Consider the following 15,799-nt stretch of genomic DNA (forward strand, 5'->3'; position numbering starts at 1 on the left):
TGTGGATGTCTTAATTTTTGCCTAAGTGTGTTTGGGTTAGTGACCTACGGATGTAATTGAGCTGGCTGAATATTAAACATTTAAACTTGGTTCATTTAATTTTTTTCAAACACGAGCCGAGCTCAAGCTTATCACTGAGCTAGATAATCTATTCATTTATTTTTCAAACTAACTCAAACTTATTCACGAGCTACTCAATTAACTTATTCATTCTATATATAAAGTAATTGTAGCAATTATGTTTTTGAACTTTCATACTAATTATTAGTTATTTAATTATGGTTAATATTTATAATTTGAATTATATATGTATATGCATTCATTCCACACATACATAAATACACATATATCTTTATCAAGACTCAAAATTACAATAATTCAAGTTATATCTATTACATTACAAAGAGAATTATTTTTTTATCTCTTTAAATACTTAGCATGGTCTCATTACAAAATTAAAAGTAATAAAAATGAAGGTATACGAACTTATACGTGTCGAATTGAGTTTATACGAGTGAAAATTTTTGTTCAAGTTCTATTCGTCTAATAAATGAACCGATCTTAAGCCGAGCTTATCTGAACTAAGCACGAGCTTGTTAACTAGTGGCTATGTTCATCTACAGCCCTAAGTTAGTTTTAAGTCTCAAAGGGGGGAGAAAATAGATTTTTTGGATATTTAGAGTATCTTCTGCACATACCAATCGAACGGTATGTAACGGTGGGGAACCTCCAATCAAACATTTTATGAAACAATCAAACAATACAATTCTGAACAAAACTTTCGAATGGTAGCAGTCTGCATACGAATGAAATTTAGCTAATTCAGCATAAGTTCGACGATGGATATCTATTTAAGAGACTAGGTCAAACCTTAGACCCCATTTCACTCTTTTGCAGCCACCAAACTCTAGAGAGAGAGAGAGAGAAGGAAAATAAAGAATCTTTTGAGGATTTTGGATTTCTATCGTCAAGAGAGATAAACCTGACACCCTAAGCTTGGTTCTTTTCGTAATTTGTACTTGTTTAACCCCTATTTAATTTCTTAAGTAATGTGTATTTTTATGGGCGTGCGCTCGTGGTTGTTGCTAGAGAGTCTTAGTGTGATTTAAGTTGGTTTGATGATGATTCTAAGGCTAGAAAGTTGGAGTCTTTGTATGACACGGATTATTTCATTTTCCTTACTATAGATCTCTTACTGTTTAAAGTGTTAACATGTAGATCATTGTGCTTTGGAGTTGTTTTAAGAAAAGCTTTATGTTTTTGACAGAAAGTTTCAATTTTTGGTAAAAATTTTGGACTTTAGTGTTAGGTTTCTGTCTTGAGATCTTATTTGTGCTTAGAGTAGTGTTAGAAAATGTGTTTAAGCCTTGGAGCGTGCTAGATAGGTTAAAAGTATGACGTTTTTGAACTTTTAAGGCTTATGCTCAAAAGAACGTTTAAGTCATGTCAAAAAAAAAAAAAAACGTTCAAGTGGTTCGAGCATTTGATCAAACGGTCAGAACGTTTAAGTTATTTAAAGAAATGCTGAGTTGTGGCCCATCTCCTGTATTGGCTACATATCCTGCTTTGTTGGATGGACTCTGCAAAAATGGTCACATTGAGGACGCAATGGATCTATTGCAGTCCCTTGAGAGTACAAAACTTTTAACCTAGCATCCACATTCTTAACCTGCTTATTAATGGGGACGTGTAAAGCTGGTAAATTGGAAGAAGCAAAGAGAAAGTTGGATGAAATCTTAAAGAATGGCTTGGTTCCTGATGTTTTAACTTACAACAGTATGATAGATGGCCTATGCAAGAAAGGAATGTAATTGGAGGCTGGTAAGTTGATTGTGCAAATGGAAGAGAAAGGTTGCTTACCAGACTCCATTTCATTCAACATCATGATTCAGGGTCTTCTTCGAGGTAAAGAGGCCCATAAAGCGATGCAACTTCTTGATGAAATGCGTAAGAGGAATTTACTACACCTTGCCGTGGAGGATGAACAATATTGTGCAATGCTGAGTCACTTCCTACGTAGTCAGAGCACTTTTATTGTCTTCTTATATGCTAGCTTATGTCCTTTAACATGTACAGTTACTCTTAAGCAGGCTTACCGACCTCATTCTTCTCCATTATTCTGCACATAAATGTAACATTACACAAGCAATGTTTCAATTTGAAACCAATTAATGGCTAGTTGTCATTCTTGTGATCAGTTAAAACTTGAGAGTCCTCACTCTCTGTCTCCAAGTGAGTGGCAGAAGGGCTGCGATGAAAAGTAGCAGAAGTCCTTGTTGATTCCATTTGTTAAGGACCTGGGGATGCTTACAAAAGCATGATACAAACCTTTACATGCCCCAGCTCTCTCCCCCCAAAAAACCAAAATAGATGTATATTTAAATTAAATAAATAAAAGGAAGAAAAGCAGGGAAGGGAGTAATAAGGCATTATTGCTAAACCTGCTCGAATGGTCACTTGACTAGTGAGAAATTAAACACGTGGAGTCCACTTTCGACCACGAGGCTTGCTCGTTACAACATCCTTTGAAGTGCCTGTAACATTTTTGGCAGGTTCATCCCCACTTTTCTCAGCATCACTTCCATTTTCAAAACTTTCAGTTTTGTCAGTTGAATCTTCTTCCTCTTCTGCTGGCAATTTCCCAGCAGCTTTTTTATTTGAAATCTGGTCTCGGACCTCTCTTAATTTTTCTTTCTTTGAATTCAGGACCCCAAGAAACTAGAAGCAGAAAAAGGCCAAGTCACTCCTAATGTTTGCAAAAATACGCAAGTCATAGTTCACTCTAGTTAACAAATGCAGCTAGAAGTAATCCAGTCCATTCCATGTGGCATGCATAAATCGCAATTAATGATATTATTGATCAAACTGCATCATGATACATATGTGAAAGAAAAAAAAAAAATCTGTAATGATTCTGAAACAAGAAATATCAGAATATCTAACGAAAACATTGCTTCTATAATTAACAAGCTTTCCTATTCAATCTCACTAAGCAGAAGTGAATGTGAAAGAGCTTTAATCTTATCAAAATTGTGAAAGAGGCTTAATTGCATTAAAATTATGAAAAAGTTCAATTATATTCATCCAATCTGCTAACCAAATATTATATATCGAGAAAAGGAATGCGAATGGTGAAAATCTAGGAAATGAATTCCTCACCCATGCACCAGATTGCTGCAGCAGTAAATCAGCAAGCACCTAAAGTTTATTAATCCAAGAAGAACAGTTCTTCCTGATTTCTCAATTGTAAGGGTTTCAAAGGTTCTTGTGATTAGTTATCATGATTTTCTTGTTCTTTTTTCCCTTACTAACAAAGTGGCTTTTCTTGTTTACTTCTTGTGTACCCGGGAGCGTCTTACGCTTTTAATGATATCTTGATTACTTTCATATATATATAAAAAAAAAATGAAAAAAAGAAAGAAAGATTCAACCCTATCTTTTGGCACAATTGGCAATTTACCAATAAACAATATGATTAATAACATATCAAAAGGTTAAATCAATTAAACCAACTTCCAGAGCACTACAATTAACAAAATAATCAACTAAAAGATATGGTAGAGAATGATTATACCATAACCTGTGCTTGAAAATCACTAGGCAAAATCAAGTAATACATTGAGAAACTTAAATAGATAAAGTAGTGATGCCATATATAATGATAAGAAAACAAAGTAAGATAACTCAATGTGCAAACCTTCGCATATATTGCATTTTCGAACTCAACCTTCTCGTCGTTAATTTTCTCACTCTGTGCTATACACTTCTCAGCTTCCACTTTCAGCCTCTCAAATGATTGAGTCTTTCTGACAACTTCTTCCTATGCATATATACAAAGAGTACAAGCAAATATATATGAAACAAACAAGTTCTTCAAATATGCACTAGACCTACAAATTTCATTCAGAATGATTAAAAAATGTTGATTTAATTAAAAATCGTCCAATAATATGAATAAACTTAAATTATAATTTGAGATTTGCCGAAAAAGAAAGATCTTATATGTTATACTTGATGCTTCCCATCCCATGTGGCTCATTAGCACGATATTATCCCAACTTATCTGAAAGTCACTTAAATGTTTCAACAACACTAAGTAAATTAAGATCCCAGACAATGTAAAACCATACAATCAGACTCTCAAATAGTGATTCTGTGTGACATGGATGATGGAGTAGACAAGATGAAATTGATACATCACAACGAAGCATAAGGAACGTGGAAGGGACTCAAACATGTCGCTACCAGAGGTATGCCATGACTCTAGCCTATCTCACAAATCCCCACCATTCTAGATCCAGACATAATTATTTGGCTTGATATACTTGACAATAAAAACCCACAAGCTATGAGTATCTCATTAACAAGAACCTCCAATATGTAGTTGGTCAAGGTGCCTGTACGGGGCATGAATTGCACTTTTGAAGAAGTGAATCATGGAATCTTGACTTACAAGAGAAGTGCACTTGATAACCTCACTGTTAAGGGTTCTGCTTCTACTTCCTTTATTTTGATTATCAATTTTCTTAAAGCTAGGCCCTCTGTATTACAGACCTTGACTTCTGTATTTGACAGGTGCTAAACTTCTATCATGAAAAATGACAGTCATCTTCCAGTTATGCTAACTTAAAATTTGCTAAGATATCAAAGACCAGACTGCTGATATATAACCAGCTGCATAAATACCGTACACCAAGAAGAGTCATATCTAAAATTACACTGCAGAAGAGAAATAAGAGAAAATATGCACAATCATACACTTAGCCTTATGTTTGCGTCCATGAGGAAGTCCAAAATCCCTGCTGTAATTTCCTTACTATCAGGCGATGGTTGACACTTCCATCGCCATTCCAGTGTTGTGCCTTCCTTCTCAAAAGTCCACGACAACTGCAAAATATATAACACAACCAGATAAGTAACTGTATCCCGTTACCTCTTTAATTAAATAATGTAGAGTTTGTCCTCTCAGCATTATTTTTTCTTAATTCATTCTCTGAGTTAAAAATAATGGTTATGATTCTAATAACTCCACTGAATTTAATTACCCTATAAAATCTAGAGGCGTAACTTATGAGCCTATTTTTTTTTTTTAAAAAAAAAAAAATAGCAACGTTGTGCCTCCTTTAAGGAGAAAAAAAGAATCATCATTCCACAACATACATTTATGATTCATCATTTCTATTACTACCATTATTCAGCAAAAATATTTTCCTTAATTTTCTCAGCAGCCAAACACTACTAAAAAACGTAATAAATTTTTGAGTAGTGAGCAACAAGCACAAACCCTTTTGTGGCCGTCTCCGGCATCGGCGAACCGGTAGACCGAACCGGGCTGCTGAAACCCTAAGTACCGCTCGGCCAGCTCCACGTACTCCGGCACCGGCTGGTCCCACTGGGCCGCGCGCTCTCTCACCCCCTCTTCCGACGCTGAATTCGCAAAAGAAAAACAGAATCCAATATTTTGTTGAGATTCGAATCTATATTTTTAAGAACAATTTTGATTGAGAAATTGAAGTACCGTGGCAGATCCAGCCGTGAAGGCCATCGGTGATGGAGAGGTCGAATCGGGCGTGAAACCAAGTGCCCTTGACGAAGATGATTTCGCCCTCTTGGGGCTGGAGCTTGAGGCATGTGTGTCTGGTTGAGTCCATTGCTGGCTTACAATATTTCTGTAAAATTTTGGTCTTTCCCGCCTTGTCAATCAAAGGTTCTCTTCTTAAGTACTCTGCATCACCAAATATTATGTAATTTTTTTTTTTTTAATAAAAAAAAAAAGTCTTTAAGCACAATTTGAATTTGCTTTTATTTATGGTAAGTATAAATAAATAAAACGGGTAACCAATAGCCAATAGTTTGGGTGAGAATGTGAGCAGATAATAATCGCTTGCATTCGTTATTCGTATATACGAATGATGTTAGCAAAAGTCATTAGCCGCATATACGAATGCGGATAGCAAGTTTAGGATATGCAGATACGGTAATAACCTCATCCGCATTTTTTTTATAATTACATTCACTAAAATGATACCGTTTTGGATTTGGCAAGTTTAAGACATTTAGGTTTTTTCACTATCGTATCAAAGTCATATCTCACTACATTTATTTTTTTCTTTTATTTGGTAATCCAAATCTCGATTACTCCATGAGACAATGAACCTCTATGACTAATAATCGTGAATTGTATAACAAGTAAAATCTTAATATATTTAAGCTTACATATAGTAATAACTACATTATTCAAACTTACACATAAATTTACATAGTAATCCAAAACACTCATGACCTTATACGCGGATAGTAGATAATAACCGCGCTGATGTAGATAGTAATCGCATGATATAGATACGAATACCTAAAAGTGATAATCGCATTCTGCTAATGTGGATGCAGATATTGCTAATAACCACATCTGCATTTTCACCCCTAGCCAATAGGCCCTCTATTTTTCTCTAAGGTTTGCTCAATTATAAGTTAAATGAAATTATGAAGAGTAATGCTATATATCATATAATTATATCGCCATATTTATGTGATCATTTGAAGAAACTCTTACATCGGTCATTGTTAAAAAAAGAATCGGTTAGGACTTAGGATTGCCACCTTAATATTGTAAAAGAATTATATAATAAAAATATGGTCGATAGCATTATTCCATTACGAAACCTTGGCATTAGGCTTTCACTCCAAGGATTTTTATTTTTATTTTTTTAAAAAAAAGTAAAATACAAGGAGTACAACTCAACAACTAAAAAAGAAAATACACCATATTACACCAAAAATAAAACAAGCAACTGGACTCCAATAATTTTATGCAATAGAAATCTTACTTTTTGGAACACAAAATATTTAAATCAAGAGTAACCCACTGTTGAATTTGTTTTGGAAATAGTTTTGTAGATATGTTGCTTGACCAACCAAGTTTGATCTTAACAATTTCAAAAATTTCAGCTTTAAGAATCAGTTTTCACAATATATTTTTACATGTATTTCCATTCATGCCGAGTGTTTTTGTTTTATAAATTTATGCACCCAACGACCAACGTACTTTTCTAGGAATAAAAAAAAAATTATTCGTTTTTTAATGAATTATTGCTAAAATCCACAAAAAAAGGGCAAATAAACTTTGGAATTTGCGCAAAGAGTACAAACAAGCCAGCGTCAGATATGCACTAAGCAAGGATAACCTGGCGTGTTCATGGGCGCACTTAGGCCCTCTTAGGAGCTAATCGGAGCAATTCTATACCAAAACCAAGAAAAGATGGCCCTGAGATTCCCTCAACTCCAACTTCTTGTGCTCTGTCTTTGCTGCTCTGTAATCATAGCTCACAAAGATGAAGACCCTGTAACCAAAACCATGGAGGATTTTTCTGGGTACCCAATTGACGAGCCTCACTCTTTCTTCCAAAAATCCTTGTCTTTACTGTCCGTTGATACGGAAAGTTTACAGAAAGAGGTACTGGGTTTATTTTTTTTCTGGGTTTCTATTTGGAGGCTCTGAATAACTATGATGTGGCAATAACAATGTGTGTGTATTGATTAGTCTCAGTGTTAATGTTATGAATTTTGTTCATTAGATTGATGAACTTGCTACTTTCTCGGATACACCTGCCCCATCAGTGACTAGGATCCTGTACACTGAGAAGGATGTTTTGGCACGCAGGTATATAACTTAACCCTTCTCAACTATGCTTTAATCCCAACTACGTGGGTTCAAGTGTATGACTAAGACATTCATTTTTGTGATTGTGATTTGAGCAACTGAGTTTATCACTTTGAAATGATTATTGAGTTGTTTGTGTAATAAACTAAGATCAGAAAGTCTGGCATGCTCCAAAGGCGGGCTGGGCATCCCATAAAGATTGAATTGCCCAATATTTGTTTCATATAGGAGCTTGTGATTTCACCATCTTGAATTGGCCATTTCTTAAATGGCAAGTCAATTACTGTCTTGGTAGGAACATAAAATGCGGCATAGTTAAATTGCGGAAAGAGGCATGCTACTGTTATAGCTGCCCCAAGCAGTCATGATTGTCTCATGCTGGTTGGTCCACATACATAACCATGTACCCAACCCATTATGTTCTTCAAACTATGTGTAGATTTTGGTCATGCTTGTGGCATGTGGCCTAATCCATGTGCAATGGTCAATCAATTGCAATTGACCTTAACATTTTTTTTCTGCAAAAATGATCACGTTCCATTAATTTTGGCGGCGGTTTTGATTTTCGTGATTGATCCTATTTGAAATGATAAATCCATCTTTAAATTTCCTTATAATTGTCGAAGAATCAGGCAAATGTTCACAGGATAGCCAAATGCAGCCTGGTCTTGAAATATCAGTATGTTTTGATGTATGTACTGTTTACATAGATTAATAGATTGATATGCTGGTTGCATTTACTTTTAATAAAAGTCATATATGGCAAAGATGTTACAGTATCTGAACATGGTAGAGTTTAGCTAGGACTAACCACTGCATGTAATCAAAGTGTGTACAAATTCTTTTCTTCTTGATTTGAGGCTTTTCCTTTCCTCTCCTTTCTTTTTTGGGTTTCCCTGAAATGAATCTGCTTAATATCATTTAGTTGTAACAATAAACTGCAGGTATATCAAAAACTTGATGGGCCTCTCTGGTCTCTCTGTCAGAGAGGATGCTGTTGGTAACATATTTGGCCAATGGTAAGTGTATGTCTATTATTTTTAAAAGATTGCTGTAGTTAATTGTTTGTCATGGTAAAATTTGAAAGATATAGTTTAAGGCTCTTCTTTATAAACTCGATTCAACTCAAAAAACTTCCTAAATTCCTACTGCTTGTCGTGTATAGACAAGTATGTTTCTGTTTTTCAGCTAATAAAAGGTGTCATTTTTCTTCTCTTAGAGATTACTTCAGGAACCTTCGAGTCTCCTACAGTAGTAATCTTATCACTTGCATTGCAATATCTATAGTCATTATCATCCTATAGCTTGCTTTTATCTTGTTTTGGTTCTTTCTGCTTTCTATTTTGTCGTGCTTAACTAACCCCAAGTGGTTGACTCGAGTGGTAAGTCACTTGACCTTTATGCCTCATGAAGTATCTTATTTCTTTTCACTTTTTTCTTTTTATTTTTTTTTTTTGAAAAAAAAAAAAAAAAAATCTGTCCTTTTTACGGCTAGCTTGAAGCTTCTTACAAAGGTGGTCTTATTTTTAGCTCTTTCTGTTTATATTTCAAGTGAAAAGAACAAAAGTGGAACTGGGATTTTATGTTTAGCTTTTTTGAGTCTTCAAGCTCATATTTGCATCCCTGCCTTTGCTTGCTTTGGTCATATTGTTCATAATTATAATGTGTTTTAGATGGCTTTGACTAAGCAAAATTATGCAGGGATGGCCATGAACCAGAGCTTCCAGCAGTGGCAACAGGTTCTCACATTGATGCTATTCCATACTCTGGAAAGTATGACGGAGTCGTTGGTGTTTTAGGTGCTATAGAAGCCATCAATGTGTTACAGAGGTTTGCAAGTTTCTGTTTTATGTTGATGTTGGTTTCTGAAAGAAATAAAATCAATTGCCATCTTAAGTATGTTTCTATCTAGGCAAGCCTGATAATTTATCATGGGCCCATGGCTGATTTAGTACTTGACTACAATACAAATCCATTAAACATATACAATGCGAATAATTTAACACATTTTTAAGATTTTATGAGAGTGCTAAATTTATTCTCATGTGCCATAGCCTGATAACGCTAGGATTGAGCTTACAATTACATAGACATCCTTTTTTCATACCATAGCTGGAACAAGTGGGATCCTAAAAGGAGAGTTGATGACACTGTGACCTGCTAATTTTGAAGTACCCAGTGAGATATTTGAAATATTGGTAATGTTGAATGGGTGGCAGACCTATCCATTCATCCAAACATGCCCCAAAAGCCTCCTGAAATTGGGTTCTAGCAGTTAGTTTTTATGGTATCTTATTGTCCATCGATCACTTGAAGGTATAGCTAGAAGAAACAAATGATGTAAACAGCTGTATTTTTTTATCTCAATTAAAAAAAAAAATGATATTGAAATGATCATTTGAACTTCTTTATGCATCCTTCGAGAATTTTTTATAACATAAATTATGATATTCTAAGGAACATACAAGTTTCTTCTGGTTCTTGCAAATCCATATGTAGTTGCAACTATTTTAGTGTATGGTTTGTTGACTGAAAGTTTCCACAGATCTGGTTTTAGACCTAGAAGGTCACTGGAAGTTATCTTATTCACGTCAGAAGAGCCTACACGCTTTGGGATCAGCTGTTTGGGAAGGTCACTTTCTATTCATTTTCTGATTCACATTTTATTTGAATTTTCCTTAACTATGTCTTCTCAACTTTTAACTTACTACATTATTTATAAAGGCCACAAGAGATTTCATGTCTTGGGGTTGGTGAATTGATTTTATTTTCCAATTCCCTTGTATGGGGTTCCTCATATGATATCTTAAATGTGCAGCCGCTTATTGGCAGGAAGTGAGGTACTTGTGGAAGCTCTGAAGACAACAGTTGATGCTCAAAATAGATCCTTTCTAGATGCTGCAAGATCTGCTGGATATGTGAAGGATCAAGATGACTTATCCAGCGTGTTTTTAAAGAAAGGAACTTACTCTGCCTTTGTGGAATTGCATATAGAGCAGGGGCCCCTTCTGGAGGAAGAAGGTAGGATTATTTAACTGCCACTATTAACCTTGCGTTATCTATATATTCTCAATTCCCGTCAATCCAGTTTATTTGCATTCCAGGTATATCTATTGGGGTAGTAACTGCCATTGCAGCCCCTGCAAGTATTAAAGTGGAATTCGAAGGCAATGGAGGGCATGCAGGCGCTGTCCTAATGCCACATAGGTGATTTTCCTAGATGTGAACACTTCCTGGCTGTAATAACACCATGAACTTATGCACCTTTCTTCTTGCAGAGTTCTCTAAATATTCATAATTTCTGGTGCTTTCAATTTTGGTTGTCTCCTCTTCTTCACACCTCCCCCCCCCCCCCCCCCCCCCCCAAATTTTAAATGAATGAAGACAATTCCCAAAAGTAGTGTATTTGTGTTGATAATAGTATATTTCCTGTTGAAGATTTTTTAATTCCTCTAGAATTAAATCATTTTTACAATATATTATTATGCTTGTTCATTTAAACAAGAGGGAATTATTTTATTTTCATCACTTGGAGCAGAAATGATGCTGGACTGGCAGCTGCAGAGCTGGCACTGGCTGTTGAGAAGCATGTATTAGAATCTGGATCTATCGATACTGTTGGTACAGTTGGTAAGCCATCCTTTCTTCATGCCTAAGTATCACATTTTGTTTTTCTTATTTTCTTCTGTAACTTGAATATTGAAGTCCATCTTGCATATTTTGTGAAAGCAGTTATCTTCTTTTTGCTACCTTTGTTAGTGTAGACCTCCGCTATAAACTTTAATTTAATGTTTTCAAAGGTATTCTGGAGCTGCATCCTGGAGCAATTAACAGCATCCCAAGTAAATCACACCTAGAAATTGGTACGCTTTTTTTCAGCGAATAAAATTTCCAGGAAAGCATACTATTATACCAAGTATACGTAAAATGTTTGTTTCCACAGTTTTTTTCTACAATGTATTCTTGTTAATGTTTCTTAAGTTTGTAGAAGATATTCATATGTATGATGCCACCATAATGTACTATGCCAAATGTCAACCGTCTCAGGTATTAATTTATTTGATTCCTTTGGTATCTCTATTTTTATTTTTTGGCAGACACAAGAGACATTGATGAACAGCGAAGAAACATTGTAATTGAGAAGATCCGGCACTCTGCAATTAAAATAGCAATAGACCGTGGGGTCAGGCTATCCGAATTCAAAATTATAAATCAGGACCCTCCTGCCCTTGCTGAAAAAACAATAGTCGAGGCAATGGAAGCTGCATCAAAAGAGCTAAACCTAAAACATAAGCTGATGATTAGCAGAGCTTACCATGATTCACTGTTTATGGCCAGGTATGTGAGAGAGAGTGAGAGACTTGAAGCATTTGTAAGCCCATATTAAGTGGGTCTGTCCAAATATCCTAATTATGTATAAATCAGGATTATCTTATTTTAGAAAATCCAATTATCACATTTTTCATTGGAGAATGTCATTTTATGACACTGGTAAAAGTTGCTGGAGTTAATGGCCCAAAAGTTGATTTTTCGACTTAAACATAGCTATATACTGTACCTGTTTGAGGTATTTTCAAATTATCAAAAGATGCATTGGCATATGACTACAAAAAGCTGCTGATCATGCATTTTCACATCCTTGCAGAGTATCACCCATGGGCATGATATTCATTCCATGTTACAAAGGTATGAGCTGTTTTCTCTTTTTCTACGTCAAATGCTGTGATACCATATTCCTTTACTTTTCTTAGTAAACCAATTGTAATTTCTTGAGGACATCATTTCAAACTTTCATGTTCCTAATGGAACAAGTAGTTATATCATCTTTCATGGGCTAATGTATTTGAGATTAGTCATTGAAGAAAGCATGTTAGTTGCCACTGAATCTTTTGCTTTCATGTTGGAACTCCAATTTCACCTATATTATATGCATGTGGTAGACCAAGCATACAAGTGCATCAACATTCTTAACTTCAAAAAAGAGAAAAAAAAAATTGCATGAGTGCAAAAAACATGTAGACATGGACAATCAAGGATCCCCATTTCAATGGCATGGGTAATATAGGCATACAGTGCCAGTGTGCTTTAGGACGTATGTCAACTTGCTATCACTTTTGTGCTTAAGTCATCAAGGTAAGCTTAGTAAGTATTTACATCAATTTGGTTCTGCAGGTTACAGCCACAAGCCTGAAGAATATGCCTCCATTCAGGATATAGCAAATGGGATCAAGGTATTAGCTCTGACTCTTGCAAAGTTGTCCCTGCAATGATGCGTCATCCTTTCTTGTTAATTCAAGTCACAATTCAAGGGATAGGACGCGTTGTATAGACACTTTTAATAAATCATTTCGAAACTGTTGAATGATAGCAGATTTATTAATTTTGATTTCCTCTTGACAAACATGGAAAGAAATTTGTGAAAATTATTCCCCCAATCCTCAGATGCTGCTCTTTCTGTATTAAAGTTGATCAATAATTTTCAACTGCTACTAGCAGATGTTATAAAAGGCACTATTTCCACGTTCATCTGGCACGTCAGACTGTGTTTGTGTGTGTCAGAGAGAGAGAGAGAGAGAGAGAGAGAGATCTGTAAATTTGTACATCCTTCTATTATGTTGGCAGTAAAATGAAACAGTATGTACACATTGAGGGTAAATGTGACTTCAATAACGCCGAGAAAAGGAGAAACTAAAAGAAGAAATGCAGATGCCAAGGTTCCATCAGATCATATCTTCTCGCAGTGGGCCGTCTCTACTTTCATCATGTTGGCAGCAGCTCTAATTGGAAGGAACCACATACCAACCAAGAGACTTGTCATTCTTCGCCTACTCTAAACTGCATGTAAGATTGGAAAAAAAGATAAATGTGAAAATCACACTCCAGAACAATTTCAAATGTCATTCTTTGGTGATGTAGCAACAGTGGTCTTGTCGACTTTCTCAGCCTTTGCCAGCACAATTTCAAGCTGTAGCAAAATAGATGACAAAAACTTGTTACGGGTAGAATAGGTGATAAATATTATTTTAACTGGTAAAAATGGGCAAAAAACAGGCAATGGTTGAATGGATAACAACCTGTGCTTTCTGAACCATCCGGCCTTTCTCCTCATCCTTTGAACCAACAGAGGATATCGCTATCTCTGTTCCATTTCCCAAATCAAAAAGAACATTTAGAACTTAAAAATCTCATGCATGCCGAGAAGGTGTTTAACAAGTTTGATACTATTGAATTCTTACTTTTCTCGATTGCTAGTCCATTACGTTTCAGAATCTCGGAGATTGTGACAACAGTAGGAATTGCTGCATTTGATAACTGTACAAGTTAGCCACTATGCTAAAAATAATAACAAACGATTCCAAAGTGCAGGATATAAAGAAAAACTGCCGCATCAGAACAGGGTAAATTCAGGCGCCATAGAACTAAAATGTCAGTCGAGGTGGCAGAAAAATATCTCACAATGATAATCCAGGCAATGTAATAAACAGAATACGGGGGATAAGTGGAAGACAAAATGAGAACATGAGAAGCAACTTAACAGTCCAATTTAATGGAATGAGAAGAAAACTCAAGAGTAGAGAAAAAGAAAAAGGGAAAGGTTTCAAGAATTGTACCCATGCCCAAGGCAGAGAGTTTTACATCATTGTACTGGTTTATGTACCTCTGCAATGAAGAAAGATCAAAACAAAACCGCATTAGAAAAAATAGATCCTTAGTTTACATGCACTTCAAGCAGCAAAAGAATCTGCAACATATTTCATGCTATCAAACTCATTTAACAAGGGGCGCCATGAACATCATCAAAACAAGTAACCACCAGGCACCCATCAAAGATATCAAAGAAGTTTAAAACTTAAGAAAACCATGAATTTTTACTCTCATGGATGTAATCCAGATCAGCCAAACCAAGATTAACAGAAAAGAATCATGTTGTTCATGGAAATTATATTCAAGAACATATGAATCAGCATCATAATGTCACAGCCATTTAATTGCATATTATTTCCAGATATTCAGATCATTTACAAACTATGATTTCAAGGAAGAAACGGAAAGTCCCATCAAAGATTCCGAGAAACGGGGGTTATGACCCATCAAGATCACATACGGGAAAGTATCAATTTTCTTTTCAATGGTTTGTCAGCAACCAAACAGCATATTATCGAATTCAAGGCGATTCGAACTCAATTTTCGAAGAAACCAAGAATTCAATAAAAGATACCAAAAGGCTTGAAAGTGAAACACATTAAGACCTTACGACCATTTCGATTTCTGAAAAACAGAAGAAAAGTGGGAGAAAAAGTTCCCATTTCCTCAAACGCCATTTCTCAGTAACCAAACAGCCATAATTGACCCAAGAAAATGGGAGAAAAAGTAGGAAAACGAAGATCAAATTACAAACTGAGATTCAACTAAGAGACTAAAGGGCTTAAACCCGTTATAAAATACATTCAAGAAAGTAACAAAAACCAAGAAAAAAACAAAGAAACCCCGACTTCCTACATCAGTAAAACCCTAACCACCCTCTGTGTTAGTAAGAAACAGAGTAAAAAACCGAAAGAGTAAAAAACCAAGCTTTCAGAGAGAGAGAGAGAGAGAGAGAGATTGTATAAAAAGAAAACCTTGGCAAGATTGAGATAGAAGACGAGAGGCTTCTTGGTGTTGGAGACCTGAATGTGATTCTTCTTCTTCTTCTTAATCTTCATCGTCTCAGACACAGTAGCAGTAGCATTAGCAGTAGTAGCCTCGCCCTCAGCACCAACATCAACAACAGCAACAAGCTTCTCGTTGTCGTTGCCTCCCTCTGTGGTCTTGCTCGTCTCCATCGAACAACTCTATCTCTCTCGGAGAACTATGAAAAGGGAGGGAAAATTTTTGCAGATATTAGTGAATGTGGGGGACTTGACGGTGATGGGAAGCGTTGTAACTTTATATAGGCCGATGCAAATGGAAATGGACGCGTGTTTGTGTATGATTGGATGGGGGGTGGTTATTTCGTTAGGCCAGCCTGGATCAGGCGGTTAACTGATTTTGCTGGAATGACCAATTTACCCATCTGCGGCTTTTGGTTTTGTTCTTCTACAAATTTGAGAGCCAAGAGCTTCCACTGGGGTTCAGCAAGAGTTAATACCATCCGTTTCC

General features: G+C 35.7%; 3 protein-coding genes across 4 annotated transcripts; 1 reads left to right on the forward strand and 2 right to left on the reverse strand.

Annotated features, from left to right (window-relative positions):
- Nucleotides 1-1,465: 1,465 nt before the first annotated feature.
- LOC133874299 (DNA repair protein XRCC4-like) lies at nucleotides 1,466-5,701 on the reverse strand. 2 transcript variants are annotated; one of them, XM_062312199.1, is made up of 6 exons: nucleotides 5,519-5,701; nucleotides 5,285-5,427; nucleotides 4,759-4,887; nucleotides 3,698-3,820; nucleotides 2,442-2,718; nucleotides 1,466-2,119 (listed from the first exon to the last, which is right to left on the reverse strand). In XM_062312199.1, the coding sequence occupies exons 1-5, from the start codon at nucleotides 5,649-5,651 to the stop codon at nucleotides 2,473-2,475; spliced, it is 774 nt and encodes a 257-aa protein (XP_062168183.1). In that variant the 5' UTR covers nucleotides 5,652-5,701; the 3' UTR covers nucleotides 1,466-2,119; nucleotides 2,442-2,472. The 2 variants fall into 2 exon arrangements, with proteins under 2 accessions (XP_062168183.1, XP_062168175.1); XM_062312191.1 differs by lacking the exon at nucleotides 1,466-2,119 and having other exon boundaries at nucleotides 2,262-2,718.
- Nucleotides 5,702-7,125: 1,424 nt separating this feature from the next.
- LOC133874290 (ureidoglycolate hydrolase) lies at nucleotides 7,126-13,186 on the forward strand. The gene is made up of 12 exons (XM_062312179.1): nucleotides 7,126-7,453; nucleotides 7,575-7,660; nucleotides 8,605-8,679; nucleotides 9,362-9,490; nucleotides 10,206-10,292; nucleotides 10,479-10,681; nucleotides 10,765-10,867; nucleotides 11,199-11,290; nucleotides 11,461-11,523; nucleotides 11,758-11,998; nucleotides 12,306-12,346; nucleotides 12,833-13,186. Exons 1-12 carry the CDS (start codon nucleotides 7,259-7,261, stop codon nucleotides 12,928-12,930), a joined length of 1,413 nt encoding a protein of 470 aa, XP_062168163.1. The 5' UTR covers nucleotides 7,126-7,258; the 3' UTR covers nucleotides 12,931-13,186.
- A 58-nt stretch (nucleotides 13,187-13,244) lies between these two features.
- Nucleotides 13,245-15,571, reverse strand: LOC133874312 (uncharacterized protein At2g34160-like). The gene is made up of 5 exons (XM_062312210.1): nucleotides 15,280-15,571; nucleotides 14,272-14,320; nucleotides 13,897-13,959; nucleotides 13,735-13,799; nucleotides 13,245-13,625 (listed from the first exon to the last, which is right to left on the reverse strand). Exons 1-5 carry the CDS (start codon nucleotides 15,481-15,483, stop codon nucleotides 13,551-13,553), a joined length of 456 nt encoding a protein of 151 aa, XP_062168194.1. The 5' UTR covers nucleotides 15,484-15,571; the 3' UTR covers nucleotides 13,245-13,550.
- Between the last annotated feature and the right edge of the window lie 228 nt (nucleotides 15,572-15,799).

This window comes from Alnus glutinosa, chromosome 1, assembly GCF_958979055.1.
Source record: "Alnus glutinosa chromosome 1, dhAlnGlut1.1, whole genome shotgun sequence".
Lineage (NCBI taxonomy): Eukaryota > Viridiplantae > Streptophyta > Magnoliopsida > Fagales > Betulaceae > Alnus > Alnus glutinosa.

Bases quoted from the DNA above. Each gene is read 5' to 3' on its own strand.
- LOC133874299 (XM_062312199.1), bottom strand. From the start codon at position 5,651: ATGGACTCAACCAGACACACATGCCTCAAGCTCCAGCCCCAAGAGGGC. The intron at 4,888-5,284 runs GTTTGTGCTTGT...TATATTTTGCAG, and splicing joins CCGGAGACGGCCACAAAAGG to TTGTCGTGGACTTTTGAGAA. The intron at 2,719-3,697 runs GTTTGCACATTG...TTCTGCTTCTAG, and splicing joins AAAATGCAATATATGCGAAG to TTTCTTGGGGTCCTGAATTC.
- LOC133874290 (XM_062312179.1), top strand. From the start codon at position 7,259: ATGGCCCTGAGATTCCCTCAACTCCAACTTCTTGTGCTCTGTCTTTGC. The intron at 7,454-7,574 runs GTACTGGGTTTA...TTTGTTCATTAG, and splicing joins CGGAAAGTTTACAGAAAGAG to ATTGATGAACTTGCTACTTT. The intron at 12,347-12,832 runs GTATGAGCTGTT...TTGGTTCTGCAG, and splicing joins ATTCATTCCATGTTACAAAG to GTTACAGCCACAAGCCTGAA.
- LOC133874312 (XM_062312210.1), bottom strand. From the start codon at position 15,483: ATGGAGACGAGCAAGACCACAGAGGGAGGCAACGACAACGAGAAGCTT. The intron at 14,321-15,279 runs GTTTTCTTTTTA...TCTTCATTGCAG, and splicing joins TCTATCTCAATCTTGCCAAG to AGGTACATAAACCAGTACAA. The intron at 13,800-13,896 runs GTAAGAATTCAA...GAAATGGAACAG, and splicing joins TGGACTAGCAATCGAGAAAA to AGATAGCGATATCCTCTGTT.